The sequence below is a fragment of the Camellia sinensis genome, chromosome 15 (assembly GCF_055761805.1).
Source record: "Camellia sinensis isolate YWXY chromosome 15, ASM5576180v1, whole genome shotgun sequence".
Classification (NCBI taxonomy): domain Eukaryota; kingdom Viridiplantae; phylum Streptophyta; class Magnoliopsida; order Ericales; family Theaceae; genus Camellia; species Camellia sinensis.
Genome location: NC_138975.1, coordinates 40,853,761 through 40,874,405, shown reverse-complemented (window position 1 = coordinate 40,874,405; position 20,645 = coordinate 40,853,761). Strand labels below are relative to the sequence as shown.

General features: G+C 32.8%; 1 protein-coding gene across 8 annotated transcripts; it reads left to right on the top strand.

Annotated features, from left to right (window-relative positions):
- The first annotated feature begins 1,134 nt into the window (after positions 1-1,134).
- LOC114284669 (metal transporter Nramp1-like) lies at positions 1,135-20,112 on the top strand. Of its 8 annotated transcripts, none has more exons than XM_082909544.1 (15): positions 1,135-1,271; positions 1,492-1,615; positions 3,245-3,323; positions 3,426-3,466; positions 6,351-6,429; positions 6,542-6,646; positions 7,929-8,038; positions 8,216-8,397; positions 8,484-8,553; positions 10,430-10,603; positions 10,807-10,911; positions 12,151-12,282; positions 15,571-15,666; positions 16,620-16,965; positions 19,897-20,112. In XM_082909544.1, exons 2-14 carry the CDS (start codon positions 1,511-1,513, stop codon positions 16,947-16,949), a joined length of 1,608 nt encoding a protein of 535 aa, XP_082765670.1. In that variant the 5' UTR covers positions 1,135-1,271; positions 1,492-1,510; the 3' UTR covers positions 16,950-16,965; positions 19,897-20,112. The 8 variants fall into 8 exon arrangements, with proteins under 8 accessions (XP_082765670.1, XP_028083417.2, XP_082765671.1 ...); XM_028227616.2 differs by having other exon boundaries at positions 1,144-1,285; XM_082909545.1 differs by having other exon boundaries at positions 1,144-1,285; positions 19,883-20,112.
- The last annotated feature ends 533 nt before the right edge of the window (positions 20,113-20,645 follow it).

Here is a 20,645-nt window from a genome sequence, read left to right as displayed (position 1 = left end):
CAGAACTCATACACTCTCTTTTTTCTTGCTTTGTTTTACTTCCTTTATGATTTTTTTCTTTTTTTTTTCCTTTACTTTTGTTTTTTGATGTAATTTTCTTTGTTTTTTTACTAGGAGTTGTTGCCTTTTATATAAGTAAGGGGTTTGTGAAATGAGACTATTAACCATAGGGGTAGGAATGTAATTTCTAAAATATCAAGGAATGGTATGTAATTAGACTAAATCTCGGGGGGTGTCAGTGTAATTTACCCTTTTTAATTGTTGAATAAAAGTTAATTGTCAATTGTTTAAAACCTTAAAAAAAAAATTAAGATATTTAGTATGAGGCTTTGGAACTCTCACAAAGCTAAAAGTCACTTTGCTATGATTTATACTTGTTGGAAATAAGCTATTTTAGTTGACTTTTTTACTATTTTATCCTAGCTAAAAATGTTGTATTTGGGAATATAGTTGATTTTTTTTCTCTTATAATTGATTTCATGATTGTAAGAAAAAAATGTGAAATGATTATAGTTTAAATGTAACATTTTGTCTTATTGATTATTTTAGCTTATTTTGTCTTTATTGGCTATTTTAGTTCAAATTCAACTTCCCATACAGGGTATAGTGGGCTTGTTTGAGAACTTGACTATCTTAGTTGACTTTTTGATTATTTTAACATGATTAAAAAAGTTGTGTTTGGAATGATATATATATATATATATGTATATTATAATTGATTTGATAGTTATGAAAGAGAAAATAAAATAATTATGATTTAAATTTAATATTTTATCTTGTTAATCATTTTAATATATTTTATTTTTATTAATTATTTTAACTAAAATCCAACTTTCCAAACGCCCCAGTATAAATATATTTTTTATATTACCACTAGATGGTAATTCCCTTTTGGAAAATAATCATTTAAAAAAACAACAATGCTAAGTATGATAAAAAATCTTTCATGAAAATAATTATAAAAGTATTGTGATTCTTGGATTACACTTAGAATAAAGCACCATACACTAATTAAGATAATTCAAGAATCATAACTCTTTCATAATCATTTTCATGAAAAAATTTTCATTATCCCTAACTTTTCTCCTAAAAATAATGTGATTTGGTCTGTTTCCCAACTATAAAAAGGACTTCACAACATATCGAAACGTGAGAATGAGAGAGCGAGAGAGAGAGAGAGAGAGAGCTAAAAGATAAGCAAAGAAAGAGTGAAGGGACACTCTGTTAACGTTCATTTTCTTCAATCACTCTCACCATTTTTAGAGCTCAAGGTACAGTACCAAAGGTTCATTCATTTCCATCAATTTTCTCATCATTTTCCCTGTAATTTTCCTTCATTTTCCATTTCACTCTGTTTTCACCTGTTAAATCATATATTTTGCATACACAAACAGACACGCACATATATTATAACTGCATGTATGTGTATTCGTGTTTTGGTTACAAGTGTTTGTATAGAGCTTCGAAGTTTCAATGTCTCATTTGGAACAGAGTTCTACAGTCACTGTAAATGGCGCCTGAGCAGCCGCAATTCATCGCCAGCACTGGGAACCAGAGTCATTCGAATGAGCTTCTGATTGAGAATTTGGGGTCCGATCAGATTGTTGTACCTGATGTGAGTCTCACTCTCTTCTGTTTCCGAATCGTATTAGTATTCAATATTTACATTTTCATTCTCTGTTTGCAATATAAATTCGAAATTTATGGGCCTAGGGTCGAGCTCAATATGAACATTAGTAGCTTCATTATGAAAGTGTTGCATGCTCCTGTGTTTGGATCATAGATAAAGGTATCGTTTTGTATTATTCATTCCTAGTAATACTAGGTATTATGAAAAAAAATATCATGAAAATGATTATGAAAGATTCTTCACTATCAGATTACACATACAAGAAAACATCACACATTAATCAAAGGATAAAAAATTTTCATGAAACATTTCATGATATTTTTTTTCATGATCTATAGTATTATTCATTCCCTTCCGCTTTCCGAATCTCTACCCATATTTATGATCCAAACGCAACGTAATGGACCTTCAAGACCCTCAAGGAAAGCATCATTGTGCTCCTTTTGGGAGTTATCTGTTGCAAACTTGCTAGAGCCTCAAAAAGGTGTATAAGAAACTCATTGCATGATTGATGATTCCAAGTCTTTCCATAATTTTACTTGATATTTGACAACTTGGCCTTTTTAGTGGCTTTTTAGCTTTTTAATGAGGTGACTAAAATTAGTGAGTTTGGAATGGTTTTTTCAGTTAAAGATAGTTACAAGAGAAAAGGTGATTAATTGATATATATATATGATGTGACATTTTGACCTTTTAATTTTTTTATGATATTTTGACTTTTCAATTTTTTAAAATTATTTTTTAGTTTTTTTAGCTCAAAAAAGCCTAAAGCTAAACGAACCCCAAGTCATTCACTTTTGCCTATGTTAACTGCACTTAGGCCATAATATTCTGTGTGATTTTATAGTGTACAACTAAAGTTGCCTTAACATTGGTGGATTCGGCCATAAGAGTTGTAAGAATCTTGAATAGCTCACTGCAACATATAAGAGTTTTAGAAATTAAATTTTTTGGTCTTTAAAAGTAAAAATTTTGTTGTAAAAGATATTTAGGGACTACTTTCTATTGTTGTGAGGATAGTCGCTAAAACATCGTCCCGAAAAGTAAAAAATAAGGTTTTTAGCGACAAAATTTTGAAAATATCACTAATAAATACACTTTTAGGGACAAAATAATTTGGTTTCAAAATAGTTTATTTTTTGAGTCAAAAAATTTGGTCTCAAAAAGATAATAATTCATCACTAATGTCAAATTTTCGTTGCTAAAAATATAACAACGATACTTTTCGTAACAAAAATATTTGATCCCTAAAAAATAATTTTGTCCCTAAATTTTAGTTTCTAAAATCTTCATATTTGTAGTGGGTTGATTGTAAATATCCGCAATGATTGTCGATTTGTCTAACCTTTTGATGCAAAACATAATTTTCTATCATCTGCCCTTCCATTCCACCTTCTTTTGTTTCCAGATGGATTCAAGAACAGTGGCTTGCAGCTTTAGAATGAAAGAAAGCTTCCATCAATTTGATGAATTTGATGAATGCGCTTTTTTATTTTATTTTTTTAAAGAGGAGTTTATGTCTGGGACCAATTGCTGAAGATCTAATTGGAAATTAGCTTTGTAATTGCAGTGAGAATTGCTTAATTGATGGATTTTTATTTTTTATATATGCAGAAGAAAAGCTGGAGAAACTTGTTTGCATACATTGGCCCTGGGTTTCTTGTTTCTATTGCATACATGGATCCTGGAAATTGTGAGACTTGCTCTTTCTTAGTTTGTTTTACATGGATCCTGGAAATTATTCTTTAGCTCTTTACCATCATTCTCTCACTCACGTAATGTGGTTAATTTATAGTTCAAACCAACTTACATGCAGCAGCACAGTACAAATATGAGGTACATATATCTTTTTTCTGTGGAGATTTATGTAATACGAGATTAAACAACACTTGAATGTTTTAATATAGTCTCGCAGGCTAAGAAGCATGACACAACATGGATGAAGACACAGATACAGCGATTTGGAAAAATTAGGATACACACCAAGAGGGAAAACAGGAAAATTATTTATATATTGTATACATAATTATGTTTGCTATGCATGTAAATATAAATAGTATAAATTTAAGGCACATATATATAAACATCAATGTATATGTCGGTATATTTTTAGTGACGGAGCCAAGAAATTAAATCAGAGAGGGCACTTATTAATTACAACATTGAAAATTTTTATAAAAATATTTCATGTAAATTTTTACGATTGACTTCAGGAAAGATAAAATAAATAAATAAATAAAATAATATTATTTGTATCTAAAATTATGGATATAAGTTTTAAAATAAATTATATAATGATAAAGTAATTTTTTATACAAAATATGAGTAAAAATTCAATATAATAGGAATATCACGTCATTATCACGTCATCATTGACATATGATATCACAAAGTAATAATAAAGAAACACATGGAGGATGAACCCTACATGTCAAATGTAATTAACAATTTAATAAATTTCATATCTTTATTGAGATTAATTATATTTGTATGTCAATAATAATAGATATCATAATTATATTGAAATTTTTATAACTAGTCACTTTATTTTAAATCAAAACAATCATTATTGTTTTTATAATTTTAAAAATGTCATTGTAATTTTTTTTTATTTAAAACATTTTCTTTGTATTTATAAAAAAAAAAAAAAAAATTCCAAAATCCAGGGGACACGTGACCCTTAGATACTCTTTACCTTGGCCCTTATGTATTTTAGTTTCTTGCACTTTCTCCCCTTTCTATTTTCGTATATTTTACTTTGACCCCAACTTAGTTTTCCAGAATTAGAAGAAAAAAAATAAAATAAAAACAGCAAAAAGATGTGTAGAAGCGTGTCCAAATGCACACATGACACTTGTGTGCATGGAGTGTCCTACACACAAATAATAACTAAAAAAATTGCAACAATGATTCATCCCTCTTTTTCCCCATCCCCTTTGACCCCCTCTCTCTCTCTCTCATTGGTTATATTTTCTTTTTCTTTTTCTTTTTTTTCCTACTCCTCCAATCACCACCCGCCACGTGGCAAAGGAGGTGAGGGGTGACCCCCAAAAGGGGGTCCCAAGCATTATTCAAAAAATTGACACACCTGGAAATGCTGTACATCTATGACACTGACAGAAATTTAATCATCCATATCTCTGAAAGGCTGAGAGAACGAGTCCGGATCCTCTGCCGTCGTCTCCTGCGGCGGTCCCCTGCGGTGAACCAAAACGACGTCGTTTTGGGGCAAGTTTTCAAAAAAAAAAAAAAAAAAAAAAAGAAGAAGATAAAGAGGCAAGAACCAGAGAAGCGAAGAAGAAAGAAGAGAAGGCAAAGGAAGAAAGAATGCAAGGAGGAAGAAAGAATGCAAGGAGGCATCGCACGGGCTTTCACCCAAGGCGCCACCATCTCCCCGCCATCGCCGCTGCAACCCACCATCGCCACTCCCACAGCCACGAGCCCCCTTCTCTCTCTTTCGATCTCCATGGCCAGCAACCATCTCGATCTTTTCTCCTCTTTTCTTCGTCGCCGGTGTACCGGAGGGAGTTCGTCGGTCATCCTCGTTGCCGTTAGTCGATTTTCCCCCTGATTTCAACCTAGATCTGAAATGGAGAAAGATGGGTTTATGAAGAAAAGCAAAGTTTCAAAATCTCTACGAAAGATTTGAGATCCAAAATCAAAGAGAAGAGGAAAAAATTCTTTGCTTTTGTTTCTATTGATATAATTTTTAGTCAATTTTGATTTATCATTTGGATGTTCAAAGTGTTAATATGTATATGTATATGTATATGTATATATATATATATATATCTTAGATTTGGTTATTAATATCTATCCCAAAAGAACACCCAGTGTTAATATTTATCATTTGGTTGTTAATTTTGAATGGTTGTTTGAATGTTTGAATGGGTGTTTGAATGGGTGTTCTTCCACTGCCTTCTCTTCTCTCTTCTTCCCTCTCTGGTTCTGGTTCTTGCCTTTTTTCTTTTTTTTTTTTTTTTTTTTTTTTTTTTTGAAAACATGTCCCAAAACGTAGTTTTGGGGGCACCGCAGGAGACCACGGCAGAAGATCTGGACTCCTGAGAGAACATACTCAAAATTGTGTTATTTTTATAACAACAATGATACATCTCTTTAAAATTAGGCCCCGTTGCTGTGGGAGATAGAATAGAGGGGATGGATAGTGAGAGGATGGTCGGTAAAGAGATTAATAATGAGGAATTATTATATAAAATAATAAAATAAATAAAAAAATATAAAAAATTTAACATTATATTTAAAAAAAATTTAATATATAAAAAATAAAAAAATTTCTAATCCCCTCATTATTTTCTAATACCATCTCTATCTCTTCTTTACCAATCCCCTTTTCAAGGGTATTAGTAATACCAAGGGACTAATAGTCTCAAGGTTATTTCTGCAAATTTTAGTATTACTAGTCTCAATACCCTCCCCATAACCTAAAACAAACGGGATTTAGAGTTTTAATAAGGTGAAAAGTAAAAAAATAAAAAAAAAACAAAAAACAAAAACAAAGCCAAAACATTACATCAGATAGACCTCACATACACATTAGAGCCATTAGACCTCACAAATTAGAGTTCCAAAGCATTGTTGTTCTCATAAATATATATTTATTTTCCAATCTTTACTCGTTCATGTCCATGTTTGTGTATTAACTTGAAATTTGGTATCTAGAGGTCATACCACACTTTCTCATGGACTCTCTGCTTTTCAGTTACTTTGGGTTATATTAGTGGCTTCATGTGCTGCTCTCATTATTCAATCTCTTGCAGCAAACCTGGGGGTGGTCACTGGTATGTGATCAATTCATCAACCAATCTTTGTTTATCTGCACTGCAGCCAGCTGTTTCCAAATCACTATTACTGATATCCTCATATTTTCATTATACATGTTTTACGTTGTAGAAAAGCATTTGGCAGAACATTGTAGAGCTGAATATCCAAAGGTGCCAAACTTCATCTTATGGGTTCTTGCTGAAATTGCCATAGTTGCATGTGACATTCCTGAAGGTATGAGTGCTCTTTATGAAATTGGAATGCAAAGTTGTGAACTCATTCATCCTTACTACAGTATTTGAAAGCTTGGATGAGGCAAAAAATGATTCAACACATACAATTTGTTTTTACTCCAAATCTTATCATGTTTTCCGAAAAGCATCCAGATGATCAAACTCATTAGAATATTCTATTTACCATTTCTACATCTTCTAAAACTATTTGAATAGGCATGCAATGGTTACATGGTGAAAATGATTTGGTCAGGTGTATGCTTGATCTATTTTGATTTTGTTAACTGTTGCCGTCCTTTATTGGAAAGAATGCTGCCACCCATGGGGAATCAATAGAACGTATTATCCTTATCTTTATGTATATTAATTCTTAATAACAATAAAAATAAAAATAAAAATAAAAAAGAGAGAGAGAGAGAAAGTGGTGCACTTGGGAAGATCAGAACATCTTTCCAATGAAGAAATGGTTGTTTTTGTTAGGAAACCATAATGTCACTTATGTGGAACTGAAGGAATTATAGATGAGCTTTGTTCTCTTGGTTCATGAATATGCTGCGAGTTTTAAGGCTTGTGAAAAAAATTGTTTTTCCTGTAATTTTTCATTTCAGGGCATTTTCATGTAGTTTGTAATATTAAGGAAATAAAACTTGTGTATTGGATTATTTTACTCAAATCACCGCATCAAATGGGATTTCTGATACAGCCTTTCCACCTGAATTGGATGGAACTCTGACTTTGTCGCGTACAATCTATGAATGTTCTTTATCTATTTGGCTTCAACTTCAGCCTCAAGCTAATGGTGCGTCTTTGGGCTTGGATAGTTGAGTTGCTTGAATTCATCCTTGCCCGAAAATTTTAGTTGTACAAGGACAATGTAAACTATTCTGATATGTAAAGCGTGGATAATGTTTATTGAGGTGTTGGCTTATACACACAAAATATGATCATTATCTACAGTTCAGATCAGATTCATAGTAGTAAACTGCAAAATGAAAATATACATGCAAGAAAATAAATTGCGAGAAATGACAAAAAAAAATTATGGGTCTCCAGAAACAAGGAACCTAGTTTCCATAGGTCTTTTGTAGGATGTTTCTGTAGCTCTGCAAGACATGTTAACCTCCCTCATCCCATACTAGGTAAATATTTCACTAATATTTTTACTATTGGTTTGATGCAAACTTCATTCATCATCTGTGCTGGAACAAATATATATGTATTATTTTATTTCGTAGGGGCTTCTGATATATCTATATTCTTATTGCTCTGTTTATCATGTCCAGTTATTGGAACAGCCTTTGCTTTAAACATGCTCTTCAAAATTCCAATGTGGGTTGGTGTTCTTCTGACGGGGCTCAGTACATTGATGTTACTAGCATTACAGCGATATGGGGTAATTTAAACAAGTCTTTTACTCCATGCATTGTGGCATTAAAGTAAACACATTTGAATTGAAGTTTTAACTATCAAGTTGGCCCTTGCCAACAGCTTGATGCACTATCTCCCTTCAACCCTTTGAGCGAAATGCAGTAATGAAAAAGGAACTATAATAATTGTAATCTTTGTGCAGGTGAGGAAACTTGAGTTGTTCATTGCATTTCTGGTAGTTATAATTGCTGCTTGCTTTTTTGTGGAGCTTGGATATGTGAAGCCTAATGCTTCAGAAGTGTTGCATGGGCTTTTTGTTCCCCAATTGAAGGGGAATGGTGCTACTGGCTTGGCAATTTCACTCCTTGGAGCTATGGTTATGCCGTAAGTTTCTTATATTTATCGTAATGGTAATGGTTTATTCTGCTTCAAAGTTTTTCATTTCCTTAATTGTCTTGCAATTGCTGCAGGCACAATCTCTTCCTGCATTCAGCTTTGGTCGTTTCAAGGAAAATACCACGATCTGTTAATGGCATCAAAGTAATTTTCTTTTTCTTTTTTTAATCTTCAATGGGCTAATTTACCTTTTAGTTTTTTCCGTTACCTAAAAGGCAACTTTGGACTAATTATTCTCACATTATTTCATCTTTCCTACTGCTAAGTAAATTTCTTCAAAGTTGGAGGTTGTGAGTTGTTTATTTTACTTTCATTTGGAAGGGGGAGAAGAATGATTCATCTTCAAATTATATGACAGGAAATATTTGTACAAACATAAAGCAGCTTAAAAAGTTAGAATTAAACTACTTAGAAAATTTGGTCGATAATTCTGGATTTGTTAAACTTAAAGTTGTGCACAGCAAAATAAGATGCATGCACTGACAAATAAACAAAACATTAAAGGAAAAGGAAAAAATAAAAAAATAAAAAAATAAAAAAATAAAAAATAAAAAAATGGAAAAATGACAACCAAAAGGTAAGAGAATCTTACCTTTGTCCTGCGGAATTTTTTCGTCTTTCATCGGTATTTTGTGCTAGTGGCTCTTTTACAAATAATCTTAGGAAGAAAATGTGCTCAGGTTTATATTTGCTACATTTTATTCATTATTATTTATCTGTTTTAAGTTTAGTAATTTATGTCTATTTGGAATTGAATGATGAGGTTAATTGGATTGAAGTTTTACCATACACTACAAGAAAAAACACCTTTGGCGACTACATATTTAGTCGCCAAAGGTCCTATTTTAGTCGCCAAATGTCAAAATTTCACTTTTCCCGACTAAAAAGTTTAGTCGCCCGTGTTGTCGCCAATAAATAGTCGCGAATGCTTTTGGCGACTAAAACACTGTTAGTCGCCAATATATATGTCTTCAGCGACTAAAGATTTCGTCGCCAATAGTCAATTTATTTATTGGAAATTATACCTTTGCCGACTAAACTGTTAGTCGCCAATAGTTCATTTTTATTTTATTATTTATACCTTTGGCGACCAATAACTTTAGTCGCTGAAAGTATTTTCAGAAAAAAAATTTTTTTTGCCTCCGTTGCTCCCAACAGGTTTCGAACTTGCGACGTCCCTTTGCACACGCCAAACCCTTTGCACAACACTCCCTCCACTATGCCAGTACATCATCACATGATTATATATGCAATATATATTATTTATATACTATATTAACCTCAATTAATACAAAATAATATTTATAAATATAATTTTTTTAATTCAATATAATTTTTGTCAAAAAATAAATTATTTACTAAAAAAAAAATTAGGCGACTTTTGGCGACTAAAACCATTTTTTAGTCGCTAATTGTATTATTTTGGGCTACTAATTATTTATTTGTCGCTAAAAAAACAAGTTCTCAAATAAAAATCAGCACTTTTGGCGACTAAACAGAAATTTCGTCCCCAAAACCACTACTTTGAGCGACTAAAATGGATTTTCGTCTGCAAAACCCCCACTTTCAGCGACTAAATTGTTTTTAGTCGGCAAAACTGCTATAATCAGCGACTAAACCTGTTTTTAGTCGCCAAAACCATACCTTTTCGCTACTAAATTATTTTAGTCGCTAAAAACCGTGACTTTTGGCTACTAAACAAACTTTAGTCGCTGAAAACCCTATATTAGGCGACGAAACTTCCTTTTAGTCGCTAAAAACATGCTGTTCGGCGACTAAACCCTTTTAGTCGCTAAAAACCTGCTTTTCGGCGACAAATTCCAATTTAGTCGCCATTTCATGCACTTTCAGCGACGAAATTTCATGTTTTGGTCGCCAATTCTGTTTTTTGTTGTACTGATATCAAGTTGTAGGCACCATGATATCATTTTGATACCTCAAAAGACCCTTTATGAAATTTGATTTTATTGTTAGGGCATGATTCTATTGAGCACTAAATGACAGTTTATTTTGTTTACAGGACGCTTGCAGGTTTTATATGATAGAAAGTGGCTTTGCTCTAATGATTGCCTTTCTCATTAATGTATCAGTCATCTCAGTAAGTGGTTCAGTTTGCAATTCCTCGAATTTGAATCCAGATGATCGGAAGAACTGCCAAGACTTGGACTTGAACAAAGCCTCATTTTTACTTAAGGCTAGTGATCTGTTGTTCCCCCAACATATGTGATATTCAGTGTTCATTTTAGTCCTTTGGGTTCAGTTTCATATATTATACTAAATTTAATTTTGGTTAAAATCCTTGTTATTTTGCATTTTCTTCTCAAGTTACTACAATCCAGAGTGTTCCTTATAGCAATATAGATATATATATATATATATATATATTCCTGTTTACAGAATGTGTTAGGCAATTGGAGTTCAAAGATCTTTGCAATTGCTTTGCTTGCATCTGGTCAGAGTTCTACAATAACAGGGACATATGCCGGGCAATATGTTATGCAGGTATTCAGTTTTCTGATTAATCTTGTTGGAAGGTTAAATTTTTGTCAGAGATTATTACTGCCTTCAGAGAATCGGGTCCAACCTACTTCAAAAAGCTTTTGTGCACCGATGGAGCACCGACACTTCAAAACAAGTGCCGTAGTGCTGTTGGACACTGGGACATAGTGGGGGGGGGGGGGGAGAGATACATACACACCACAAGGCATAGCCCTTTATTTAATTAATTAATTTTTTCAAGGACGTGCCAAATAAATCTTTTGATTTGATGGATGTTGGATGTTGCATGTTCATTACTTTTTTCTTAAATTTAAATAATTAATAGATTATCCATAAAATGACATAAACGATATGAGTTAACTCAAGAGTATCATTTATTTATTTATTTATTTATTATTATTATTATTATTATTGAATTAGTGTTAATTTTTGTTAATTTTAATTGATTGTGGATGTAATATTAATCTATATAGCAAGTAAGAATATATATATAATTTATTGTCATGTTCTCGCCATGCTCATTTTTGTGAAATCACTGTTCACGTGCTTCTTAGTATCACACAATCAATGTTTATTGGTATAATTTTTTTTTATACTAAAAAAAAAAATACTTAATAGTGAGTTTTTTTAAAATATATATTAAATTAGCCTTCATTTTTGTTAATTTTAATTGTTTGCGGATATAATATTAATCTACATGGCAAATAAGAATATATACATATAAATTTATTGACATGTCCACCCTATGCCCAATTTTTTGAAATTACCGTGTCCCATACCCGTGTTTCTTAGTATCACAATCAATGCTTACCAGCATAATTTTTTATGCTAACATATTTTTATCTCTTAGGTTTTGCCATAAAGGATGTGAAGTGATAGGATATACAAGAAGATATTTCCATGGCTCAGTGAATTACTAGTTAATAACTGAATTACAAACCAATATCATATGCTGTGATAACTTTCTTCCCAAGTCACTTCATTGATGACCTTTGAGTTGCAATGGATTGTCTTAAAATCTCAGATACAATTTTTCCTTTAATTCTTATCACGGAATCTATTGGAAAACATCGTTTAAGTAATATATGTGTAGACGAATGTGTTTCAAAAGTTATGCAACAGAAGCAATCCGATGTTGCCTATAAATCCCTTAATAAATTGGAGTATCAGTTTATCTTGGTACCATCTGGTTCTGTTGATAACTATAATCAACTTAATGATTTTGTATATTCCTTGTTTCAGGGATTCCTTGATTTACGACTGAAGCCATGGATTCGCAACTTTTTAACTCGATGCTTGGCAATAGTCCCTAGTCTAATAGTTGCAATAATTGGTGGCTCAACTGGAGCTGGACAGTTAATCATTATTGCTTCGGTAAATATTCTTCCCTTCATTCTCTTTAGTTCTCAACTAACAAACACAGACACTTCTAAAAAAGTGGGGTGGCGTATCGGTGTCATGTTTGAGTTGGACACCGACACTCGTTGGACACTTTCCCAACATGTGTCCGACATTCATCCAATCATGTCCTGTTTTTATAAAAAGAGTTGGTAAAATATGTGAAACTAGGGTTGGATTATAGAGAATAAGAGAAGAAAATACGATTTTTGGGATATTAATTAAACCCTCCACCAGCAGCTTGTTTTATATGAAAGAAAAGATAGAAAATACAATGTGATCATAGTACCCTCAATACCACTATTCTAACACTCCCCAATATAGAGGTTGAACATGGCTAGCTTGGTAGATAGTCACTGAAAGAAAGACTTAGTTAATGGTTTGGTGAGAATATCACCCAACTGATCATCAGAACAAACATACGAAGTGATAAGTTGCTTTTGCAATAACAAGTCCCCAATAAAGTGGCAATCAATCTTAATATGTTTCGTGCGTTTATGAAACACAAGATTATTGGCGATGAAAATAGTAGCCTAATTATCACAACACATGCTCATAGGAATGGGAACAAGGACATCAAAATCCTAGAGAAGAGAGTGAACCCATAACATCTCAGAGGTATTATGGGTCATGGCATGATACTCAGCCTTGGCACTGGAGTGAGCAACAACAGTTTGTTTCTTACTATACCAAGTGACAATGTTACCACCAACAAAGGTATAGTATCCAAAGGTAGAACGATGATCAGTCTAACTGCCAGCCCAATCAGCATCACTAAAACCAATGATAGACAAGGAAGAAGACGGACGATAGAGTAAACTACGACCCAAAGCACTCTTTAAGTAACACAAGATATGACACATAGCATCAAAATGAGGTTGGCAAGGAGCGTACATAAACTGATTGACCACACTCACGGTGTAGGTAATATCCGGATGAGTGACAGTGAGATAAATCAATTTCCTAACCAGACGATGATAACGACCAATATCAGGAAACAAAGCCCTAGTCTCTCCATCAAGTTTAACACACGAGTCCATGGGGGTATCTATAGGACGAGCACTTAAGAGACCAGTCTCAAAAGAAAATCAAGTACATATTTGCGTTGAGAGAGAAATAAGCCCTAGGAATTAGAGCCATGAGAACCAGTATAAGACCCACGATGACTTGAGTTGCCATGAAAAGCACCACTTATATGACCATGGTCACCACTACAAAGATCAATGCAGACGAGCATACATCTTGAGAAGAGAAACTAGATATAACATGACTCTATATCCCAATGATGAACACAACAAGCGAGAATAAGCATTAGCAGCAGAAGGTAACGTCTCACTAGCAACTACAAATCAGAATCTAGGCCTGTGAGTAAGGATGCCATCATAAACTGTTCCCAACATTTCTTCTATTTCGCCAAATCCGTAGTAAAGGAACGATGTTGCAATAATTGATCCCACAAGTTCTTAAGGATATTGTAATAGTCCAAGACCACCCAATTGAGTAGGAAAGATCTATTATGCAACTCATATTCTTGAGAAACATTACTCTGATTAGAAAATGACTAAACAAGTCCCAAATTTGTTTAGAGGTTTCACAAAATTCAACGGTAGTAGCAACCTAAGGTTCCAAACTATGCCAAAGCTACCCCATAACTTCGGAATCATCACTAGACCAATCATCATACTCTTTAGCATCTGGTTTGGGAGAGAGTTCAATAAGAAATCGTAATTTCTTCATGCCATGCAAGAAAATTTTCACTACGTGTGCCCAAGCCAAATAGTTCAAACCATTTAATTTCTTAGTTGTAAATGGATTTAGGCATCTCATCATCTTCAACCAGTAGGGGCTTTGCCTCAACCATGATAATCATGCACACAAATATCAAAAGCAGAAAGCAAATATATGGCAATATCATAAGCAACAAAGAAGCCCAACCAACAATCTTAACAAAGAATGACCCAACAAACGCCCAATAATTGGGAGAATACCAACACAACAGCAAGGAAATTATAAAAATAAAAAAAATAAAAAAATAAAAAAACTAGTGACTTAATCAATTGAGAGATAGAACTTTCAAACACCGTGAGGAGCCAAACAAATAAACTCCAACCCAACACCAACAAATCAACAAAAACAACCTCAAGGATGCCTCTCCTATCAATTTTGGAACCTAGGATTTGTGTTCCAAGCAGTAGAATCCTTGGGTAACACTCCAAATCGTAGATAAAAAAATGAGACCAAAAAACTCAAAAATCATTCAAAAATCAGAAACTCATCAATTGTTGTCAAAAAATTCCACAAAAAATTCCATTTTTGTCAGGTGGGAAAAACGAGCCTGAGGAATGTCAGTTTATAAAAATTAGTGTTATATTGCATTTACTTATTATCTTAGAATGATATATTTATATATATGACATATAATAAAGCTATAAGATTATATATTTTGTACATGTCTCCCACGTTTTGTGTCCTGCATGTTTTATAAATTGTCATGTTGATGTGTCTGTATCGTATTTGTGTCGTGTTACGTGTCCGTGTCGGTGCTTCTTAGGTTCTCAGAGATTGATGCCCTTCCTAAACTTCTATATTTGTTCTTCTACATGGAAATATACTAGGTTCACACGGTGATACACTACATGCTATTTTCCCAATTTGGTATCAATATAATCTATCATTTATGCATAATTTCAGTATTATGTGAAAAAAAGAAGCTTGTAACTTGATCCTTGGCTTCTAAGTAAGCTAGTTCTTTCTGAAAGTTTAGAGTACTGGCTTTTAGTCTTCGTTGCATTAGTTTTCCATCCATTTTTCTTTTTATTGCTAAGATAACCAGGAATAAAAGGAAAACCAAAGCTTTCAGATATATGTCCTTTTTATTTTGGTTCTCAACAAGCCAAAGCCTTGTACTTCACAATTTTTCTCTGTGCAGGTGTATTGAGGATTTTATATAGTCAAAATTTTCAGCTAAACCATGCAGTTTCTTTAATGTTTCCTTTGATTCTAAGTGGCTAAATGTCAATTTAACATTGAATAAATACTTTGTCATGTCAAGCCAAATCCCTAGCTGCAAAAATAAAGACAATTGTTATAAACTATTGATTTTCATTGTTTCACGCACATGACTCACAAAGGAGATGAATCTTTTGTACAAATGGAGTCATGGCTTTGCACATCTACAAGCTCAGAACAGACTACTTTTTTCTTGTTATGTTGCCAACATTTTTAATTTTTAAAGCAAGCTAACCTTTGATGTTGTCTTGACAGATGATTTTATCATTTGAACTCCCTTTTGCTCTTATTCCACTTCTCAAGTTCACAAGCAGCAAGACCAAGATGGGGGCATATGCCAACTCAATTGCTGTAAACTTCTTCTCAACTGACAAATTATATTGTTTTTCTTTCATAGACATGATCTGAGCATTGTATGATTTTTTGCAAAGCTTGGTGCATGTATGTGTATATGTGCACCTACTCATGCACACAAGGGTGTGATAAAGTGAGGTCTTCACAGAAAGGTTTTGTTTAATTGTTGCATTTACTGGTTGGACTTGAAATCAATAGATGTTAGTTCAGCTTAAAGTTTCGTCAAAATTAGAAGACACCAAAATCTGGAGACATGAATATGATCAAATAGCCCGTTAATCATTGCCTGTATGGATTTCCTGCCAAAACATTCTGATCATTGTACACAAAAGTCAGTTGTTCCAGTTGCTCTCTCTCTCTCCCCCCTCTACACACACACACGCGCGCGCGCGCGCGCACAAGATTTAATTCAAAAGTAAACCAATCAGTGAATATAATTTCTACATTGTAAGATTTTGGATGTCGTAGTGTGTACTCTAAAGACCTGGATTTCATCAGTAGAAAAGCCTCCTATCCTATGATACATGAACTCTTCAAAATAAATGAAATAAACGTGTTTGACACCCAACAATTAGACAAGGATGTGATAAACGTGTTTGATACATTCCATCGGACACTTTTTATATATTTGAATGTAACACTATATGTATTTTTGTATAATTTCTATAAAATTACTAAAATGCCTTTTTAACATTGTATGTTATATATAACACTATTTTTTATCTCATATAATACATTAAAAATATGAAAATTTGACTCTTTTTGCCAAGTCCGTGTACTCTGGAATTGGAAATTTGATGGGTATGACTTCTAAGTATGCACTCACATCACACTTAACACCCATACCTAATTTCATGTTTTTGTGCATACTGCATAGTTTTTTTTTTTTTTTTTGCAATGCATGGCTCTGCATAATTTTTTTTACATCTCTTTATTTTATCTTTTTGTAGATTTCAGTAGCTACTTGGACCATTGGATCCATGATTATGAGCATAAATATATACTATATTGCAACCAGCTTTGCCAAATTGCTTGTTCAAAGCCATTTAAAAGTCGTTGGCGTGGTGTTCTGTGGAGTATTAGGATTTTCGGGGATGTTGGTTTATTTGGTCGCAATTGCGTACTTGGTCTTCTATAAAAATAGAGAGGTGACACACCTTCTGGCATTAACTGCACCTAAAAGTCGGCAAATGGCAAATGGGGGTGATGATAGTCTACCTAGAGAGGATATAGTAAGCATGCAATTGCCTCAACGGATGACTAATGTTGATGTTGACTAATGGACAAGTAAGCAAGGTACATTATGAATATATAATCTAAATCATTCATAGTTTGATGCTCTGAAATTCAGTTCTATATGTGACTTTTTGCCTTTCATCATTTTGAATATTGAGGACAGTGTGTTTGAGAACTCAGTGTTTTAGCTAGGTCATTTTGTTATTGTTTATCAATTACCATTGAGTCTTGAATTGCAATATTAACTATGAAAATAGTCTAGCATGTCTATTTGAAACTGGTAACTAGCTGCTAGATTATAATGTAAGAATTGTATAAATCATTATTAACTCGGGTTTGATTTAATAATTTAGAAATAGGTGTATGAGTCATGATAGAAGACAAATACCATATCGTGCAACATTGATTATTATGTTTTGTTAATATGTTATCATAAATATATGATTTTGTGTACATGTTTTTGGAATATCATATAGAATCATTGTTCAAAAGTTTCACTTCAATCATTTTATGAAATCTGAATAGGAACTTTTGAATTGTTCCTAAAAGTTTTGTACAACCATCTGACAAGCATATTCCATGCTGTATGCATTGAACACGGTACATGTGCAAAATGCGACCCTTAGATGTCCATAAAGTATTAAGAAACCTTAGGGTGTGTTTAGTTTATGGATTTGGGGAGGATTTGGATACGGAAAGGGCGAAAGTGTGTGAAACTAGGTGAGAGGTAGATATATTTTATTCACATTTCACTTACCATTTTCCTTTTTCTTTCTAAGTCTTTCTCCAAATCCTTGAACCAAATATAGCCTTAGTGAAATAATCTTTACGTAAAGTATTAAAAAAATGGGCATTTACTCATAAATTCCTCCTCACCTATTTATGTTTCATTTATGTTGTGTTTGGTTAGGGGATTTGGAAAGGGATTTAGAAAGAGAAATGAAAAAGGTGTATGAAACTAGGTGAAATGTAGGTATATTTTATTCGCATTTCACCTATATTTTCCTTTTCCCTCTTCAAATTCCTTCCCAAGTTTCACACACATTTTCCCTTTTTCTTTCTAAATCTCTTCCCAAATCCTCCAACCAAACACAACGTTAGTCCAAATTATTTTCTTATATTCTAATAAGTTCTATGTGTAACATAATTATCAAAATACCCCTAATAATAATATTCACATTAACACCAACAACAAAATTGACTTCACCATTTAACTTCACCTTTACTTTCTTTGATATTGAGTTTGCACTTGTTTTTAGGCTGTATTGTACTTCTCGTAGTTCATTTTGTCACCAGGGGCTTTAGTTTTGAACCCAGCACAACAGTGTCAGTTTACCAAGTTGTATTAGCGAGGCTACGACGGTTGTAATCGCGCCCGCGAAGTATGAAAGTCGTACCTACGAGGGGCAACAACCAGAACTCACCTTCAAGTCCCTTCCCTATGAGAAGTTATGTGGCCCGCGTTGGGCCACGGAAGGAGCTGCGACCTGTGTGATTGCACCCGCGGTGTGGGCGACCAAGGCCGCAATTGTGTCTTCCGCGGCTACGATTTGTAGTTCGCACTCGTGATGTCCTAGATTATAAATAGAATCTTAGTGCGTGAAAGGCTAAATTTTCACTCCTATATTCTTCTTCTCTCTCTTGTTTTGCCATTTTTTTTATCCATAAGCCATAAAACCTGGTTTTCATCTCTTTTTACACATTTCTTACCCATAGTCCTTGAGGGTTAAAGGTAGAGTGTATTGAGGGCTTCGTTTTGATATGAAAATTGTAAGCTTTCGTCGCTGCAGATTTTTGGGCATGATCTTTTCTCTCTCAATTTCCTCTTTTTTTCTTTGGGGTATGGATTTTCTTAACAGCGTGCATGTTATTTAGCGTTCTTATATTCTATTCTTGATAGATAAGAGTTTTTGAAAAGGTAGGTCTTAACTATATTTATATTAATGCATGAATTTAGGGAAAAACTCTTATTTTCGGTTGTGGTTTGAATTTAGATATCTCATGGTTGTTTGTATAATGAAGTTTTGAGGAAAATCATGTTTTTGAGAGAGAAAAAAAATCCCTAAGGTTTTATTACCTAGGATGATTTGAGTTTTGGAAAAATGTTATGGATTTATCAATATTGTTGGATCTTGAAAAAATGACATGTTTTGTTTACAATCGAGGGTTTGGTTGGGAATATTTATGAAACTTTTGAAAATAATGAGTATTGATCACTCTATTTGAAATGTTGAGTTTTAATGAGAAACCTATTTGATTTGGGAATTACATATAAAATGTTGAGATTCATGAGACTCTTGAAGAATGTTGAACGTTAGTTGTTGAGTTTGGAAAATTCTAGAAGTTTCAGATTTTAAAATCATGTTGGATTATATTATTGTTATTATCTTTTAATAATTGTATTAGAGATAATTGTTTTGACTATCAATTGAGGATAGTTTTGCTGTATGTTAGAAATTGCATATAATTTAGGCAATTGAACTATTTACAATCATACATCTCATTGTGCATATCATAGATTTGTGAACTTGAGGCTTTACATTTTGAAAATATTGCGTTGAGAACACTTGCATGGTTTTGAGAAAAATTGGTGAATATCATAGTGAATCTAGTTAAAGGGTGTGGTTGTGGTTAATTAAGTTGGCATTTGTGTCCTTGGTGAAAGTTTAGAAGTCCGCACGGTTGGGATGTCTTCATTCCAATTAGTTGCCAACAACGTGACTTTGGTAGTGCTTTTATAGATTACTTTCAGACACGTACCTAGACATTCACAGCGTGTGTATTGATTGCCATACTTTTTATTTTAAAGGAAGGAATGATGAATTGTGATTTTGAACTCTGGCATAGCAATGTTTCCAAAAGGGAAAAAATACATGTTTTGTCATGGCATTTCATATACATTCACCCTATAACTTTGTTTAAGCACCATACATGTCATTAAGATTATCTCTACTGAGTTTTTACTTACCCTATATAGGCAACTATTTTCAGGTATTGATGGCGTGCCTTCGCCAAGACAGTGACTTGAGAGGATCTTAGAGCTTAAGGCTCATTATGTTGTTTTGCTTATGTTGTAAAACCTAGGGTTTCTTTGTATTAAGTTTTTAACTCTTTTTTTATATCTAGGCAAGGCCTTGGAAACTTGTAGCCTTTAAGGCAATAACTTGTATTAGTTCAAGTATTCAGCTTGTTTGGTTTGGTTTTTCATGATTCACTTTTCAGAAAATTAAATTTTTTTGTTTTCTGTATTTTTTGTTTTCACTGAATTTTTTTAATATTCTAAGCAATTTTTTTAATTTGTAGATACACTTAACATAAATACAATTAAAAATTATAATATTTGTGAAAAAAAATCTTTAGAAAATTCACTAAATACCAAAAAATACAAAAAAAAAAAAAAAAAAAAAACCCAGAATTCAGTACATTTTCGTATTCTTGTGTATTTATTAATTTTTTTTAATATTTTTTACAAATATTTTACTTTACATTTAAGTAAGGTGCATCTAAAAAAGAAAAAAAATGCTTAAAAACAAGAAAAATAAAAAATTCGATTTCTAAAAAATTGAATTCAGAAAAATTAAAACTAAATACGGCAATTATTCTTTTAATCATACGCTATGGTTTCATGTTGTAGAACCAATGAATGTAATGAAGCATGTAATATAATTTTGTAAGAATGCAAGGGACTCTTATGTATGAATGTCATATGATTGAATATAATGGGGAGCTTCTGCATCTTT